The 18756-nt window shown below is 53.8% G+C and overlaps 2 protein-coding genes across 7 annotated transcripts in view; both read right to left on the bottom strand.

The window, feature by feature from the left end:
- Positions 1 to 14936, bottom strand: part of TESMIN (testis expressed metallothionein like protein) — a 40440-nt gene extending 25504 nt beyond the window's left edge. For 2 of the 5 annotated variants that reach the window (XM_027045611.2, XM_053202810.1), the window contains exons 1-6: positions 14636 to 14936; positions 13201 to 13744; positions 11329 to 11487; positions 8890 to 9010; positions 6734 to 6807; positions 3151 to 3242 (exon numbers count right to left, since the gene is read on the bottom strand). In XM_027045611.2, the coding sequence (XP_026901412.2) occupies positions 3151 to 3242; positions 6734 to 6807; positions 8890 to 9010; positions 11329 to 11487; positions 13201 to 13671 (917 nt within the window). In that variant the 5' untranslated portion in view covers positions 13672 to 13744; positions 14636 to 14936. The remainder of the gene's footprint in view (positions 1 to 3150; positions 3243 to 6733; positions 6808 to 8889; positions 9011 to 11328; positions 11488 to 13200; positions 13745 to 14635) is intronic. The other 3 variants (XM_027045608.2, XM_027045612.2, XM_027045609.2) reach the window with 3 other exon arrangements.
- A 1764-nt stretch (positions 14937 to 16700) lies between these two features.
- Positions 16701 to 18756, bottom strand: part of CPT1A (carnitine palmitoyltransferase 1A) — a 53794-nt gene continuing 51738 nt past the window's right edge. For both annotated transcript variants that reach the window (XM_027045606.2, XM_027045607.2), the window contains exon 19: positions 16701 to 18441. In XM_027045606.2, coding sequence (XP_026901407.1) covers positions 18355 to 18441 — 87 coding nt within the window. In that variant the 3' untranslated portion in view covers positions 16701 to 18354. The remainder of the gene's footprint in view (positions 18442 to 18756) is intronic.

The raw sequence follows: 18756 nt of genomic DNA, 5'->3' as shown, positions 1-18756 counted from the left end.
GTTCCGAGGAGGGGGTGTGGACACCCACTCCGCTGCCCTCGCCCTCGGCCCTCTCGGACCTGCGCCGGCAATGGGGCACAGCGTGGCCTCGCAGTGCCTGTCCGGAGGAACCAAAGTCGTTCCCTTTAAGAGATGGGGTGGGGGCGCATGGGGACAGCCCAGGGGTGACCTGCCTTAGTTGTGGGAGGACAGAGTGCAGTTCGACAAACGTCCAGTATCAGGAAGATGCCACCGGGCGTTTCCTGAGAGACTGTCACGTGGTCGGAACTGTGATAAGAGCTTCAGGGAGCGCCAAAAACTACACGGCAGAACCTTGGTCTGCGAGCATAATTCCTTCCGGAAACACGCTTGGCATCCAAAGCACTCGTATATCAAAGCGAATTTCAAGAACCATTGGCTCCGATGTAATCATGTGACGTTCGGCATCACGTGTTACTCGTGTTGCAAGACGCCGCTCGTTTATCAAGCGAAGATTTATCAGAAGTGGTTGCTCGTCCTGCGGGACGCTCACACAACAGGTTCCTCGCCAGCCACGGTTTTACCGTAAGAACTCATAGTGCCAGCCCTGGAGGAATCCAGCCAATAATTTCGAACATGAGATATACACAACTGACAACTTGGAGGACAGAAGGTATCGTAGAATCGGCTGTCACACGATAAAATTCAGAAACGGTGGCTTAGTATAGATGGAAGAAGTTAACGCAAAACCAACGACTTTGGAAGGAGACAGAACTGGACCCTGTCGGTCACAGGGGTGTTTCGGCTGCAGTAGCCGCAGGAGCGAAGAGACCACGTCAGGGGTGAGCACAGAGCGTACGAGGGGCAGTCGTGCTGGGGACGGGAACTAAACTGGAAAATCCCATGGCTCCAAGAACACCTGTCTACGCTCTTCCGCCACCCTGCAAATAACCGAGTCGGGGCAGATCTGCACGACTCTGCCTCAGAAGAGCACGATAAATAAACTGCACCACCGCGACATGACCTCGTCTTTAAGAAAGAAGTTTTCAGAGAAACAGACTCGTGAATGTTCTTTATTGTAACGCTCATGACGTTGCCCAAAATAGTAGCGTCTACGACGTATCCGAATTCACCCGGACACCCGACTGATAACAAGATTACTAAAGCCATACGGGGGTGACAGGACATGAATTATTAAAGGGATATTTTTACTGATATGACAAGCTAGTTAATAAGTTAGCCAGTTCACCGCCCAACTGGAAAGAATGAGGACGGGGTGAGCTCGCCCTGGAGGACGGCTGGCCTGCCTCCACGTCATGTGCTGGGTGAGAGACAACACGGAACCGACGCAGCTCCCTTTCCGATGTCTTCAGACCTTATTTGACCTCGTTATCTTGCGGAAGTCAGAGAGGAAACTAATGAGCACCTAAGGGGGTGACGAGGCAGCGCAGCTCAGCCGTGGTTGGGAACTCGCACAGAGCCGCACAGCAGCAGCTTTCGGACCGCCCGCTTACCACAAACGGCACAGTCCTGAGTACCGTCCAGATGCCACTTTCACCAACGGTACCGGAGGGTGGGGATACACATCACCAGGGCCGTTCAGTCGAGTGACATCGAATCAAGTCATTGTTGGCACCAACGAAACACAAACAGAAAGCCCGTGTGGTTCCCGGCACATCATTTGTAAGGGAAGAATATTTGTATGACCCGCACAGGTCCTTCGAAATAGAGAAAGATACGTGACTGCTGGAGCAAACCTAGGAGAGCCTGGGCAGACGGTGGGGGACGGGCCGCACAGAGAACTCCCTCCTTACTGTTCCCCCGGGAAAATGTGGGTCGGTCGAGTCACAGAGGATCCCCGGATGGCACCGTGACCCCAAGAGCACACACCTGAAATAAAGTATTAGAAGCACCAAATCCCCTCGATGGTGCCAGACGCACCAAAGCACGTCGTGAAGCAATACCATGGGCCAGATGCTCCCGGGGCCACAAGAAAGATAAAGGGAGTGTCTTCGGGATGGTGACGTCACGGGTCACGCCGTGTAACCACAGATGGGAGGCGTCGCCCAGGTGGCGGCTGCTTGTCCAGGGACGTGAAGACCCAGGATGGCAGGTAGGACCAGTTTCGGTAACAGCGACCACACGCTCACGGATCCGTCACCAAGAGGGAAGCAAGGACAAGGACTCCACACAGCCGGACCTCATTAAGTTAACGGAAAGTCATCGACTGCCCCGTTACACCCCCCCCCCCCCCCGGAAAGACCGGTTGCTAAAACCACAGCAGCAGCAGGGAACCATGGGAGCCACCGACACTGCCCAGCGACCGCACGGAGGGGAACGCATCGAGAAACCCAGAACCCCGCCAGGCGTTTCGCCTGGCCTCTCAACTGCCCCCAGACACCTCTCCTCCCACCACAAGCCCCACAGGGACCTGGAGGGCCCCAGAGGCCCCAGGGAACATTTCCTGCATTGCTTGGCCTGATTTCTTTTCGGGCCCTGGGCTGTCCGACCACATCAGGTCGTGCGCCCCAAACTCGCGGAGGCAGGAATACACTGATCTCCACAAGCAATTAAAGGGCCCGATGGATGGGGCGGAAAGGGGTGCCCCATCCAAGGTTAGCGCATGAACGCTAACTTGACAAAGTTCTAGCCAGCTTGGTTAGTTTAATTAGTTACAATCAGAGACATGACTTTAAAAGGGCAAGACGAGATCCCAGATTACGTGCAGCCCATGCCCACGTGGAGACCGTGTGCCTCGCGCCTGCCACTGAGTGGGGGCTGACCCAGCAGGGAGGCGGCGGCGGGCAGGGGCTGGCAAAGGGCTAAAGGCACACCAAGACCACCGCTAGGTGAGTGCCACACTATCACTTACGTTGATGACAGCCAAGAAGGAAATAGAGCCTCTCAGTTTAAACTGACGTGAACCCAAGACAGAGCTATGAACGGCAGCGAGCCTCTGAAACACTGGCACGGCCCAGCGGGCACCGCAGAAGCCTCTCCGGCCACAACACACCAGACACACGCGGCCACGTGGTTACTGTCACCACTCAACGTACAACACAGTCTCGAGAGGTCAGGAAGGTTTACAGGCAAAGCTGATTTTGCGACTTTCGATAAAATCACAAATGTACCCAAGAGCCTCTTAAACTCTGACATTAAAGAAAGCGACAATTGACTGCTTTTAATCCTTACCCAGCCAAAGATATTTTGGGTGGTCCTGGAAAGGTGGATCCTGAAGGGACAGTAGACCCGTTGACTATGGATGGTAAGGCTCCGTTATCGAGCTGTATAAAGTCAAAGGCAAGCGTATTTCAAATTAGTGCGTGTTTTAAAAGTTCCATCCCGCCAACCCCTAGGTACAGACAACAACGACTGGTGGTTACATTACGATCACTTTACAACGTCACCTATCACCTATCACCACCACGACCCCACTGACACAGAGGGGGCTCCGGCCAAGGCTCCTCGGCAGCAGTCGGGGGGAGCCCAGCCCAGGTCTCCCACACCCCCTGGCCACAGTGTGCCCGGGAGGAGAAGGCCCTGCCTGTGCGGACCAGGGGGCACTGGGGTGGGGCACAGCCACGGCTCCCCGGGTCCTGCACCCCCACACAGGGGACAGCCATCGGCCGACTGGCCGGGGACACTGACACGGACAGCTTTTTCGCTTTTAGGACTGCGAACTGTGAAATAAATTCAATTGCAAGCTTCCGTAAGCTGGAGCTGTTAATTATGATTACATTCTTGGTATAACATAAGAGATCTTGGCATCCGAAGTCTTATCAACCATTAGTTTTTCATCTATAGAGTCAGTTTCAACAAATCCAGACACAACGTCACAGCCTCGCACCCTCCACGCCCTTTGCCTTCTCTGCTGTCATTCACCCTTCTCTCTGTGCCTCCTCAGCGTGGCTCACAGAGGGTGTTCCGGGGGAAAGGAAAGGGCGGCAAAGTCAGCAGTGACCTCACTCTCTTCTCAGAAGCCCACGGAAAAGTCAAGTTCTGCACACATTTAGGTTTTGAGATGATTTGTATGTATCACACCTCAAGAGCCTATCCTTGTCCCTTCCTCCCCTGACAACTTGCAATTAAAAACTAAGCTTTCTATAAAAAGTACGGTCTGGTGGGGCGCCCGGCTGGCTCAGTCGGTGGAACATGTGACTCCTGATCTCGGGGTTGTGAGTTTGAGCCCCACCTTGGGTGTAGACTCCTTAAATAAACACAACTTTAAAAAAAATAAGTACAATCTTAGAGAAGCAAATGCTTTATTCATTCTCGTTTTCTCTCTTTTGCCTCTCGTTAAACCGTGTGTCACCACTGGCTGTGGGGCTTGAAGACACTGAGAAGCCACCCCGGGTCCCACCTTCTTCAGCACAAAGCCCCCGTCCTCCGGGGAACCTCCCCCAGAGCCCCTCTCTTCCACCTGGGGCTCTGCCCTCCTCGCTCGATTGCCAGGAGGGAAGTGCTCACAAGTTCCTGAAACTATCCGTCTCCTGTCACCCAGACACCTGTCAGGCCTGTGTCCCCAGTGGTGGCCCAAAGTTTTGCATGCTTTCGGAGAAAGGACTTCCCGATTCTCAGGATCGAGGCAACTCTGTGCACAAACCAGGCACAATTTCTCTTCCCCCCTTTGCTTATTTAGCCCCAAAGCAAAGCACAGAAGAGGTAGCTTCAGTGCCCCACGGGGGGTAAATCTAGGGTGACTTTGTGCCAGAACCCGTGACCTTCGTCAGCGAAGGCTGGCCACCCGGGAGTGAGGGCGTGACCTTGCTAAACCGCAGATTCTGGGCCAGTGAGTCTGGGGCAGGGCCCGAGATCCTGAATTTCTGGCAAGTTCCCAAATGATGCCCAGGCTTCTGGTCCACGCAGCAAACTGAGTAGCAAAGCGCTTCAAAAAATATACAGAATCTGGGAGCGCCTGGCTGGCTCAGTCAGGGGAGCATGTGACTCTGGACCTTAGGTTGGTGGGTTCGAGTTCCGCGTTGCGGGTAGAGAGGCCTTCAAAACAAAATCCTTCAAAATACACACACGGACTTGGGGTTTCGCAGAGAAGCGGCAAATGCGTTGCTAAGATGATTGCCTCAAGGTCCACACCGGATAAGAAGTCAGGGCAGCCGACGCGGGGACAAGGACACAGCCACGGAAAGATGGGGAGGAGGTGGTCAGAAAGGAGGTCGTGGCCCAAAGGGGCACAGACAGGGGCCGAGACAGGACAGGAAGGCCGGTGGCGTGGGGGCCGCCAGGAGGCCGGAGGCCTCTGTCCAGGGTCAGCAGAGACTCTGCATCCGGCGCCCAGAGGATCACGGCCCGGGATCTCCCGCACGGACCAGTCCTCTCTCCTCCTGCCTCCCGTATCGTTCGAGAAATAGCGATTTGCTCCCTCAACAAACGCCCACTGCCTCACCGCTCTCCTCTGGTCTTGGGGCCTTGAGTGCCTTCTCCACCCCGGCGACTCCTTCCCTCCAGCCCAGGCCTTCCTCCCCTTCCTCACGCTGGCCTGCAGACCCGCATGGACGACTCCCCCATAACACGGTCCCTGGGGCGCCTCAGACATCTCCTGCGCGACACGGCAAGCACAGCTCCTGGTCCCCCTCCCAAAACGTGCACCTCGCCCCTTGGTGGAAACGCCGTCTTTCCATTTGTTCAGGCCGAAAACCTCGCAGGGACCCTTGCCTCCTCTTTCCCTCACTTCCCTTACCCAGCCCATCACAAGCCCTGCTGACGGCCGTCAGGGGACGGGGGCGCTGCTTCGGCTCCCCGCCCCCCCCCCCCCGCCCCGGCCCCTGCCCCTCCCTGGTCCTGTCCTTCCTTATCCCCCCCCCCCCCCCGCCCCGTCCCCTTCCGCTACCTTCTTCCTACCCACTCCAGCCCAGCTCCCCCACGGCCACCTCCTCCCTGTCTCTACAGCAGGATGACCCTGTGCTGTGATGTTCTGCTTTCCTGGAAAGTTCTCCCACGTGATAGTCACAGGGCTCACCCTCTCCTCTCTTTCAGGCTTTTGCTCGACTGTCACCTCGGTGGAGCTGAATGTGACTGCCCTCCTCCCCAGCGGACTTCCATACCCCTATGCCCATCCTCCACTCTCCTAGCATCTGTTATAAATCGTTACATTTGCCTGGTGTCTGTCTCCCACACTAAAATGTAAGCTGCAGGGGGCAGAGTCACACGCTTTCTTTTCTTCCCTTTAATTTTTTTTTTTTTAACGTTCATTTATTCTTGAGACAGAGGGAGACAAAGCATGAACGGGGGAGGGCCAGAGAGAGAGAGAGAGACACAGAATCTGAAGCAGGCTCCAGGCTCTGAGCTGTCAGCACAGAGCCCAGCGCGGGGCTCGAACCCATGGACCGCGAGATCGTGACCTGAGCCAAAGTCGGACGCTCAATCAACTGAGCCCCCTCAGGTGCCCCCTAAAAGCACTTTAAACTTTAAAAAAGCATTTCCATTACACCAAGGAAGCTGAAGCACGTTCTATCCCAAGTGGGCAGCATGTGCTGGTGGGTGGCTGGGCCACAAAGGACGAGTTCAACAAACGGGCAGAGCGACGGTCTAGAGGCCGTAGCAAGGGCACGACAGCCCCCACGGTGGGCACAGAACTGTGTCTCAAACTCACTCCACTCCCTCCCGACCCCCGGGGTCTGACCCAGCGGCGAAGGTACGGGGTACTTGGTAAAGGCAGAGGATAAATTCTATTTCCTGAGTAAGTCCAACCTCGACAATTGAAATGTTAGGAGAAAATAATGCCCAACTGTATTTTTTTTAATTTAAAACAATGACTCACTTGTGTAACGAGATTTAATTTTGCTGGGACTGGCAAAAATCTTCCTACTAAAGTAGTCATTGGTTTAGGGACATCTGTAAGGAAGACAATTAAAATTAATTGGTAACATGCATTGTTTCTTTTCGTTTGCACATGGAAGAAAGTACAAACACGATCACGAATCACGGATTTATCGTGTGCAAAATCATTTAAACTTATCTTCATCCCATTTGGTTTTTTACCCTGTAAAACCCTTGGAGTCAATGTATTTTATTTTATTTGTTTGCTTATCACACCCTTTTTCTTGGTCATAAAGCTACTTAAGCTCCCAAGGATAGTCGACTATACACACACACACACACACACACACACACAAACACACACACACACACCCCTCTGTTGCCAGTGCCCAGGTTCCCAAACTGTGTGCCAAGGTGCCCTCAGGTACCACAGCCAACTCAGCAGGGAGTCTCAGCGTCCGTCACACTTTCAGAGGAAGCACAGCGACATCTGTTGGACACCACGCGAACTACTTCCAATTTATGTGCATTCTCTTTTCAAATGGCTACTCTCTTGCTAGGATGTAAATACGTATAAGGCTATTTGGACCCCACTCTTTAACTACCGGCACTGATAGTACCTCTCTGGTCTAAGGGTGCTACGAAAAACACTCCCCAGGCGTTAAGAGCCCTGAAGATCTCTGTGTGCATGAGTCCATGTGGAAGAAGAAATGTGTCTTAGCGTCCTGAATCACTTAACCAACGGGAACACATTTCTTGCTCCTGGCTTATGCGGCCTTTGAGTAACGTTATCTTGAGACTCTGGTAACAGGATGCACTGATTTTACGCGGGTATTTAATATGTGCATGGGGGCGCGGGGGGTACGATTATGTGACAAGGAAGCAGATTTGGAGAACATTATATAAACCCTCTCCTTCTGTGGATCTAAGGGCATTAGGATTTTGTCATGTTCCAGAAGGACAGGAATGAGGAAAGCACCCCTCTCTGCCCGTGTAGAGGATCAGACGCCTCTCTGACCTACAGGGAATGGAGCCAGAAAATCCGTGGGCACGTAGCAAAGGGCTTCTAGAAGACAAAACCCCAAGCCCAATCTTGTATCGTTGAAAAGCAAACATCTTGAAGGCATTTTGTCTGTCCCTAAATAAAGACAGGATGGGATAGGAGTCATGATATTTCTTTTGGCCATGAACTCCAAAGTTCCACCGAAATGACATCTGTATTTATTCTTGATTTAAATTATTGGCAGGTGCATCACGGGGAACAGAGTCAACATATTGTATCAACTTTGTGCGGTAACAGATGTAATCAGACTTCTTGTGTTGATCAGTTCCCAGTGCATACAAATGTCAAATCACTACGTTATTCACATGAAACTAGCATAAGATGGTATGTTAATTACACTTCCACAACAACAAAAATAAAACAAAAATAAATAAATCATTGGCAAGGTCAGTGAAACATCGGATAAGAACATTCTGGTTAACTCCAGGTTTAGAATAACGATCACAAATATGATCCACACAGAGAGGCCCAGTTCTCAAGAATGAGTGTCTAACTTTTGTAAACCCAATCCTAAAGCGATGTCATTTATTCTTTCTCTGATCATGTATAAGCAATTTGGGGAGAATCAAGTACTTATAGCTCATTAATTATGGTGATGCCCCGTTTAAAGATGTTTCAGAGTGAGTGGCAGTGAAATCAGCACCGGCTATAGTTATTTTAAAGCTCACGGTGATTAAAGCCCAGCCATAGTTCTCATCCATCACGTGAAAACGTTCCCATTAAAATGTGTATGGTTTATACCCCACCTGAACAGTCAGCCCCCACCCAGCGTGGGGAAGTTTGGTATTTCCGCCCAGTCCCCTGTAGACACACCCACCCGTCGGTGACAGCAGTCGCCTCTTGGGACCCCCAAAGCTCTCTGCAGCCAGCAACACGAGGGGGTAACCGCCCAAGAACACAGCGCACATCAATTCGTCTACACGGATTTGTTTTCTATTCCTACTTCACCCACAAGGGCTGTGAGACTTGCCACGCTGCCCGTTTTCATAACCTAACTGCCTATTTCACGTTTACTCTACATCCAAAGCCAAACACACTCACTCACAACTTACGTACGACGTAGGACACAATTTTCGTAGGAGTTTGCTCTGTACCTGACTGTAGGTAGTTATTTTGGTCTGGATACTGAGGAACCAAATGAACTGCTTTCAGCTCTCTCGTGCCAGAATTGTCTACACACAGCATTTGTGTGCCCCCTTTCAACTGACATATCACCTAAAATGAGAAATAATGATCAGGTTTCGTTTTTAAAAGATAGCCAGTAATAGGAACTTAGAGAACCTTAAATCTGAGAAAGTGACTTCAATCCAGAATTTCACTTTTAATGGAAACGGCAAACTAGAGATCTGTTCTCGAGTTCTGACTCTACGATAACATGCTCTCTGGAGGCACCGCCCCCCGCCCCCGGAAGCGTGTTGTGAGACGTGTCCGGTGTGCTGATGGAAGTCTGCTGACGCCTTCCCCTACGGGTGCCTGCCCGCGGAGGGTCAGGGTCAAGAGCAGGCGACCATGCACCAGGGCTCCCTCCACCACCCTTGGGCCCCACTGTCAGCACGAATGAAGAGCGTGTCGATGGGCCCAGTGCCAGCCCCGTTCAGGTCTAGGTAACCGTAAGAAAGACTTTGTCCCCCTGACTTCATCTCTGGAGCTGGTCACACCCTTAGGATAATCTTTAATTTTATGACTTGTTCTCCCCTGCTATACACACATATTTATCATTCTTGTACACGTGTGTTTTTTTTTCTAATGTTCATTTATCTTATTCCCTGCAAGCACCGTTTAGAAAGGCTAATCCGGGGCGCCTGGGTAGCTTGGTCGGTTAAGTGTCCCGACTTCGGCTCAGGTCAGGATCTCACGGTCCGTGAGTTCGAGCCCCGCGTCGGGCTCTGTGCTGACCGCTCAGAGCCTGGAGCCTGTTTCAGATTCTGTGTCTCCCTCTCTCTCTGCCCCTCCCCCGTTCATGCTCTGTCTCTCTCTGTCTCAAAAATAAATAAACGTTAAAAAAAATTTTTTTTAATTAAAAAAAATAAAAAATAAAAAAAAGAAAGGCTAATCCAAGAAGCCGAAGATTCGAAGAGGCCACGTCAGTCTTCCTGGGCCTGACTGGCACTCTCAGATCACCCAGTTGGATTCGAACCACCGACAAATCCTCAGCGAGCCAGGTGAGTCCGTCAGTCAAAGACATAAGTCAAGCAAAGCACAGACAAGAGTCCTCGCCGGGTGCGCTCCCGTCCAAGCCATTACGGCGTGAATACGGAAGAGAAGTCGTGGTTTCTGCCCACGCACAGCTTCTAATTCTGACAGTCAAACCACAGATACCCAGAGAAGCTGTGGTTTCTGACTTTAAGTCGCCTTTGGGTTTCCCAGACAGGAAAACCTGAACAAGCATAAAGGACTGGGGTTACCAGAATAACGCACGGAGAGCCTTGCAAATGCTGATCGCTGGGTGAAACCCTTAGATCACCCTGACATTGGCTAAGAGGCCAGTATTCACGTTTGGTTGGAATTTTATTTGTATTCGGAGGATAGAGCCCTAGCCCCCCCCCACACACACACACAGGTGCACAAAACTGGGGGAAACGTCCAGAGTGGGCTCTCCCGGGCTCTGCCGTGTCCCCCCCAGGAGCATGCCCAGGCTACTCGGTCGTCGGGCAGCACTGGAAGGTTCTCATCCTGCTCGCCTGGTTCGGGCATCCTGGGAAAGCTCTGCTCTCAGAACGCGTGGGCCTGAGTAAAACGACAGAGAGGCAGGGGCTAGTGTGTGCCCCAGCTAAGCCCGGGTCTGTGATGAGCTCATTTTCAAGTGTTTCCTAGTTCAAGTCTGTGCCTTAGAGCTTAGGCCTCCTTTCCCAGAATAAAGAGCCGCCACGGAGAAGGCAATCTCTATCTCTGGTTCCTTGGACTCTTTGCTAGAGGAACAGGCGGGCCCTGATCCTCGGGCTCCCCTCTCCTCCGGAGGCCTCACCACACGGAGACCTGGAGTCCCAGATGTACCACGGCAAGCACACCATGTAGCATCTCTGTTTTCTGAACCGTGAAACGTAGATAAAAATTATGTCTCCCCTACAGAGTTGACAGGATGATTAAATGGAAATACAAAGTAACACCAGCACATAAACCACAGTCATGCGAGTATTACTTGGCATTATTAGGAATGTGGGGGCAGGCAGGAAGGGAAACAGCCACCCCGGAACCCCAGCACCGCCTGCCCAACCACAGAGCTCTGCAGGCTCCCCGGTCCCTGGGCCACCCCCCGGGTGTGCACTGGCCCGAGGGGACTTGCGGTTACCCTCCTTGGCAACACGGCAACGCCCTGACCTTTGTCTGGTCTGCTACGCCCCGGGCAAGGAGGATCTTGGAGAGGAACGGAGCCCTAGCAAGGTCCTAATTACATCCCTCTTCTGCGAGATGAGACAGCCAAAAAGGCGGGGTTGACAAGTAAACAGGATGAAATCAACGACTCCTGTTGACTTGGCGACGATCGGAGTCAAACGTTTAAGATCCCGTTAGACGCATTTCTTTGGCATCGTTACCATTGGGTTAGAGTCTTTCTTGAGAGAGCAGCCGGCGGCCTCCTCTGCTTCCTGGGATGACTCAAACGTGTGACAGGGTTCGGGGCCAAGGGCGTTCTGAAAAGTTGCCTCCTCTGGGTTGTTACTTATAACTGCGCCACCGGCTTCCTTTATTTCCACCTAAAAAAAGCAATTTTTATTCTGGAGATCACACCGTGGACACAGGGGTTCATGGCTGCATAATACGGAAAATTCTCTGTGGAAGTTACGTTTTTTAAAGTAAAGAGAGCCCTTCCCTTTCCTTCTGCCCCTCACTGTCATTCTCCCTATGGGGGGCAAGGGGTGGGGGGGGTGCGATGAGCCATCTGACCAGCGTCGCTGGGGAGTAAGGACCCGGAGGACTGAGACCATCTGCCCTCAACTGAGGTACCCCGGGTGTGGAGCTGTGATTTCGAGGTGGCGCTCATGCTGTTTCAAACACACGTCGTAAGGACCTCCCGGCTGGCCGGGGTGCCCCTGGAGCTGCTGGACGGCCCCCCACCCTGTAAAGGAGCCGACAGCCCTGTGGGACCTCCCTCAAAATGGCCTCAAAGGCTGCCCCTTTCTCCCCGTTCTTAGAGCGTGCTCATCAGGTCGTATTTAATGTTTCAGTTGACTATTTTGTTTTGTTTTTTCTCGAGACGCCCGCAATCCCCGCTGATGCTTCAGTAATGTTGAGAACGCGTTTACAGCCGAACTTACAATTACACAGTAGTGCTCTCCTGACTGCGTGGCAGGACGATCACTAACCAGAAACACTGAGGTCAAGGGGAACTGCCAACCGTGTCTCCAAGCCATGCGCGGTACAGCTGCCCACTCAGTGGCACGGGGCACCACCACCAGAGAGGGGGCGAAATGCCAGGGGTACCACTGAAAATCAATGCAATTTAAAAACCAAAAAGACTCATGGGGAGCCTGGGTGGCTCAGTCGGTTACACGTCCGACTTCGGCTCAGGTCATGATCTCGCGGTCCGTTGAGTTCGAGCCCCACTTGGGGCTCTGTGCCGACAGCTCGGAGCCTGGAGCCTGCTTCCGATTCAGTGTCTCCCTCTCTCTCTCTCTCTCTCTCTGCCCTTTCCCCACTCACACTCTGTCTCTCACTCAAGAATAAAAAAATAAATAAAATAAAAACATTAAAAAAAAAAAGACTCAGTGGTTAAAGAAATTGCCATCAGATTTCGATATTCCAAAACCATGAGGATTCTTCCCAAGATTTGCCGAGAACACAGTGACTTTCCAAACTAGGTCCCTTTAGGGGGCAGCACACATTTCCTCGGGATCCTTCGTTGCCTTTAAAAACTGACTTGTTTCCTTTCGGCGAGAACAAAGCAGAAATCACCAGTGGTTCTAAAAGGGGGCGGTCGGCTGACAATTAGCGGGAGTTTATGTAAACTGGGATTCGTGTTACATGTGCCCGAGGAACAGCCCCTTAGCAGCAGAAAGCAGCTCTCACATTTTGATTCCACGATTCCATGAAAACTCAACCACACTGCACTTTTCACAGGCACTATTAACACTAACGTCAACAGGGGCCCCTTTCCTAAAGCCAGTGACAGCAACAGGGCCCAGGACGACGCGCTTCCTGGCTCCTTCCCTCTGCTGCCCTGTGCTCTCTGCAGCGTTAGCCCACCTTGGAACCAGGGCCCCAGGACCCGACTCTCCTCCAGGTAGAATGGCTCGCTGGGGAGCCACCACCTGGCTTCCAGAGCGGGGCGCTCAGTTGGAAGGCGAGAATCCAACCGGGGATGCTACGAAAGGCTTGTGGGGGGGGGGGGGGTTCTTGGGACGGCCAGTGTCACTCTGTCTGGGACAGGGTGACAGAGGTCCCGAGCCTTTTTCCCACATGGATCTTACTGGAATCACCCGGACACCGGGGTGGGTGGCTCCTTCCCTGGCCCAGGCGCCCAGGGGCAGGACGGCGGGACTCCTGTGCGGGGCCAGCAGGGAGGACAGGAAGTGGACGTTGTAGGCCTGCGGCTGCGGGGCCACGGGCAGGACGGCGTCTTCCAGGGGGCTGAGGTCGGGGAGGCCGGGGTACTCCGCCAGCATCTCCTGGGCGTGGTCGTCCCCCCCCAGCTCCGCTTTGCCCTGGGTCTCACAGTCCGCCTGCAGCGGGGGGCTGAACGCGTGCAGGAGGGGCTCCGTGGGGTCCGCGGGGCTCAGGTACGCGTCTTTAAACATGTGGAACTCGCCCTCCTCGTGCTTCACCACCACCGGGGCTCTCAGGGTGAGGTTTTCGGAAACAAACGGACTGTCTGCGCTGAAAAGGTCTGTCACCATCTCCTCGGGACTGGACATCCCGCCAAGCAGAGGGGCCTCCTCCATGTCTGCTGAGGACCTCGGGCCAGGCGTCGCCCTGCACCCCTCGCTGCGCGCAATCCGGCTGGGAGCCAAGCACCTGCACACACATGGCCAGGTGAGGGGGGTGCGGCCCCGCCCTGACCCCGGGGGTCCCTCCATCCCCCACCCAGGGCCTGACCCGGGAGAGGTCCCCCCATCCCTAAGGGCCTGACCCGAGAAAGGTCCCCAAGGGGCTGACCCGAGAGAGGTCCCTCCTCCCCCCCGTCCCTGAGGGCCTGACCAGGGAGGGGTCCCTCTGTCCCCGAGGGGCTGACCCGAGAGGTCCCCCTCCGTCCCTGAGGGCCTGACCCGAGAGAGGTCCCCCCGTCCCCGAGGGCCTGACCAGGAAGAGGTCCTTCCATCCCCGAGGGGCTGACTGGGGAGGGGTCCCACCCGTCCCCGAGGGTCTGACCCGACAGGTACCCCCGTCCCTGAGGGGCTGACCCGGGAGAGGTACCCCAGTCCCCAAGGCGCTGACCCAGGAGAGGTACCACCATCCCCGAGGGGCTGACCCGAGAGAGGTCCCCCGTTCCCGAGGGCCTGACCCGAGAGAGATCCCCCTGTCCCCAAGGGCCTAACCAGGGAGAGGTCCCTCCATCCCCAAGGGGCTGACTGGGGAAGGGTCCCAATCCCGGAGGGTCTGACCCGACAGGTACCCCCGTCCCCGAGGGGCTGACCCGGGAGAGGTACTCCAGTCCCCAAGGGGCTGATCGGGGAGGGGCCCCATGGTTCCCAAGGCGCTGACCCAGGAGAGGTACCCCCATCCCCGAGGGGCTGACCCTAGAGAGGTCCCCCCGTCCCCGAGGGGCTGACCTGGGAGAGGTACCCCCGTCCCCGAGGGCTTGGCCGGAAAAAGGTACCCCCATCCCCGAGGGGCTGACCCAGGAGAGGTCCCCCCGTCCCCGAGGGCCTGGCCCGAGAGAGGTACCCCCGTCCCCGTGGGGCTGACCCGGGAGGGGCCCCGCGGTCTCCGAGGCCCTGACTAGGGGACCCACGGTCCCTCTCCCCTCCTGCAGACCCCTAGGCCGGGCCCGGGGACCGCGGGGATATCGATGTCGGCTGACGTTTCAGTTGTCGGAGGGGGCGCGGGCTCAGGCCTCTTCAGGGGGACGCACCTGGGGCCGCGGGGGCTGCGGGAGCGCGGATCCAGGATGCGGGGCGAGCGGGCCCCTCACGTGCCCGTGGCCGTTGGCGGTTGGGACTGGGAACGGGGCGGGGCAGCGGTGGGCGGGGCCACTGCGCAGGCGGAGCCGAGCTGCAGGTGCATCAGGAGGGGCCGGGGCCGGCTGCTGCGGGGTGGGAGGTCGGAGGCGGGGCGGGGCGGGGGGCGGGGTGAGGGCCGGGGAAGCTCCCGGGGTCCTCAGCGCCAGGTTCACAGGAGAAACTGAGGCCCTCAGACCAATCTGACTTGTTCAGATCAAAATTAAGGTAGATTTTTTTTCCTTAAGTGAATAATACATAATCTCTCCTACTGAAATATTTAAACATTACAAATGGGGCTGAAGTTTCCTTAAGCACCATGCCAGTCCCCAAAGGGGATGCTGAAGTCGGCTGTGGATCTTTCCAGCCCTCTCCAGGGCCTCACTTACACCGGCATGTGTCGATGAGCTTACTCTCATTTTATGGCTGAAATAGTCACATCACGAGGAAGTTCAGCGGAGTTCAGGGCAGGGCTGAGAACGCAGTGGGGCTTCCCGAACTGTAGGGATCTGGAAGGCAGCCGACGCAAACAGCAGCGAAGAGCTCGAAGAGCCTGTGACCAAGCACATCAGCCCGTGAGGCCCTGCCCTTCACTCTCTCGTGACAGACATTCGCATCGAGCCGCTCTGATCATCAGGCGTGCGCAGCCACCTGTGTGAGTCACAAGCCAGCCAGACTCAAAGACCCAGGAGCTCTGGAACACTCCTAGACGTAATGCCGGCCCGGCTGGGTCAGCCAAAGCCAGAGCCATCTTGTTCCTCAGGCCCGGGCCCAACTCCACCTCCTGTTTGAGCCAGCTACGTCCCCCTACTCATGACCCTCTCGTCTGCCTTGGGACACCAAGGATCCTTTGAACGGCTGTCTTGGTTCTCTCCTCCCCCCACTGGATCCAATCTCCACCACCGCCAGAACCTGGTGGGGCCCCCGCTCTAGCGAGCAGAGCTTGGCACGCAACAGGCACTCAATAGACTACTGAGAAAACGAATTCATGCATTCACCGAACAGATATTTGTTGAGCACCTACTATACGAAGGACACTGTTCCAGGCGTGGGGACGGGAAGGGAACGCATAAAGGGATGAAGAATAGAAACCCACGGCCCACAGCAGCTTCCTTTCTCAGCGAGGCCCGTGAATCTTGTGATGTGCACTCTGCCCAAGCCAGGCCATCGGCACAAACCCCTCACCTCTGTCTCCAGGGCCTGACTTCTTCCTTCGTCCCTGACTCATAGCCTCCTTATCAACATAAGGGAAGAGCCAGAAACAAAGACTGGGATTAATGTTTTATTAATGATAACATTCATCCTGCATTTCTAAGATTTACATCCAAAAGAGCATATTGTATTTACATGCAACGGACAGCCCAAGGTAACAAATTCAAACCACAGCTCCTTTAAGAAAAGACTATGGCTTATTCCACGTTAAATTAAATACATTAATACTCTTCCCTCCTCCTTGCAACACGTACACTAAAAACCCACTCTTCTTTCTTTCAGGAAATATAAAATTGCATTGATAACTGCGCTGGTTAACGACAGGTAATTACATTGGAAATATTTAAACCTGAGAGACAAGCCCAAATAGGTATTAAGTGCTACGGGTCAACATTCAAATTCACATGCGAACGCGAAGGGAATGCAGACTTGTCAGGTCAATAGTGCAGGATTTAGGTGGCTCTGACAGTCGCCGATGCCCCCTTGATTGGAAGCCGTGCCCACCCGGGGCAGACTGCGTTAGTCCCCACCCCCCACCTCCTTGACTGTGAACCAAGATGAACACGAGGGTTTGTTATCATAGTTGTTGGTTTTCATCTTAGTTTTGTTTTTGTTTTTGCCTGTTTTCATTTCTTCTTGCTTTTAAGAGCAAAAAAAAAAAAAAAAAATCTTTGGCCCATTTAGGTGGGAATTTTGCATGAAAACATATACATAAATAAATGTGCTCTGCAAGCAAGCGCCCTGTCTCCTCCAACAGTTCAGCCTGGCCATTGTTATCACTGGAGTGCACAACTCTTTACAGAAGCAAGCCCGACCGGAGCAAAGTGGTCAGAAAAATAAATACACAGTTTTAAAAACGGGACAGCTGAGCCTGTCACTACCGCCCAGAGGCAGTGGGTTATTTCATTCCATGATCCTTAAGTGTTACATTAAATACGGAAGACGATTCAGTGCATAATCGCTTTTTGGTCAATCAGACTCTCTCCATAAAGGCACTCCCACCCGAAGGATAGGCTACGTTAAACTTAGCACCTGTCACCGGTGACTCGTGGCGGGTCACCGAGATGGCGTGGCCTCCTGTTCCCATCTCCCCGCATCTCGGCTGGAAAGGAGAGGGGTCCTCCCTCCCCAGGTGGGGTTAGAAAGCACGCCCGGGGCCTCCAGGTGCTGCACTGTCCTGACCCTTCTGAGGTCACTCTTCCCGTTTCTTGAGCTTTTTTTCCTTCGTCAGTGGTCAACGTCACGCCCTCCTTGCCGTCAGCCCGGGGAAGCAGTAATCCCGAGGCATGTCCTGTACCTTTTTATTCTTCAGTGACTATGGCAGACATGGTCATGATCTCCCTCGCTCCCCGTTTCTGACACACGCACACTCTTTCTTTTGTCGCTTAATGATGCAAGGAAGGCGGGCCGAAGAGAGGGCTCTAGGCCAGCTGCCCTCCCAAGGAAACTGGTCTTTCTAGGGGTAGGGAAGCCACAGGGAATGCTTATTTACAGGGTTATCCGCTCCGTAAACGAGAAAGGAGTAAGACGCTCACCATTCCACCTGAAGGTTTGCAGAGCACATCTTTCCTACGGTCTCCCTTTCATTAGGGCCTCGCGTTTTTAAGGCACTGGGTTTGAAGACTTGCACGGTCAGTAAAAACTACAGAATACGGGATGCTAACTCGCTTCAGACACGGAGAGGCACACACAGACTACCAAGCCAGACGAGGACAGAGTTACTACCCACAGGGACACAAAACTGGTTCCCAAAGCACAGGGCTTCCATTAGTGCATTATACACGCGTCAACTACGAACAGTCTAACATCTCTGCCTGGAACGCTTCTCTCTCTGCACAAAAAAAAGCTCCGATAAAAAGTAAATGCCCGTTAAGGACCAGGTATTCGGTCCCCACCGAGGAAACGTGCCACTGTCACTTCCCACGGGTGAAGTCACAACCCCACTAGTCCCTTAACTAGCTCAGCCAGATTTTTATCCCATATAGAAATGCAGTGTGGCTGCAAAAACTTTCGGGGGGGGGGGGCACCTTATCAAACATTCCCAAAGTCAGGACCTGCCAGGAAGTAGTGGGATTATACTTCACAGGGTGAAGAAGGCTGTTCTAGGAAACAACACCACCAAACCCCGGGCGGGAAGGAAAACTTCTGGGTTTCTTGAGCGATTTTTCACCCCGAACTATAATCAGGAGGAACAGCTACTTTTCATTTGGTTTTTATCAGCAGAGCTCGTTTTCCTTCACGGTGGCTCTCGTGGGATTACTTTCTGGAGTTGGAGCTGAACCCAAACAAACCGATGATGTCAGTCATGGCCTGTTTCAGGTGCTTCCCAAAGCGATGCGAGTCCTGGCGTTCAAAAACAAAAACCGGGAAAACACACGTTACGACGCGTAAATCCCCATACCGTGAGCCACTTACAAACGGCCCCTTGCAAACATTCCTCTTTGCCAGTTCTCGAAGCTCTGACTTTACGGCTTCATCACTACGTCACGCGTCCTGGAGACGTGCTGGGGGTTCGCGGAGATAACCGGCCGAGTGCGTGTGCGGGTGTGCTTTCGCTGGAAGGCCTCCCCTCGTGGCAACACGTTACATAAAACACGATAAATAAATGAATTCCAGTCCTCTCTGCTAACAGGGCACTTGGCATTGCTTTCAGGCGTT

Source organism: Acinonyx jubatus, chromosome D1, assembly GCF_027475565.1.
Source record: "Acinonyx jubatus isolate Ajub_Pintada_27869175 chromosome D1, VMU_Ajub_asm_v1.0, whole genome shotgun sequence".
Taxonomy (NCBI): Eukaryota; Metazoa; Chordata; class Mammalia; order Carnivora; family Felidae; genus Acinonyx; species Acinonyx jubatus.
This window is presented reverse-complemented; position numbering and strand designations above follow the sequence as displayed.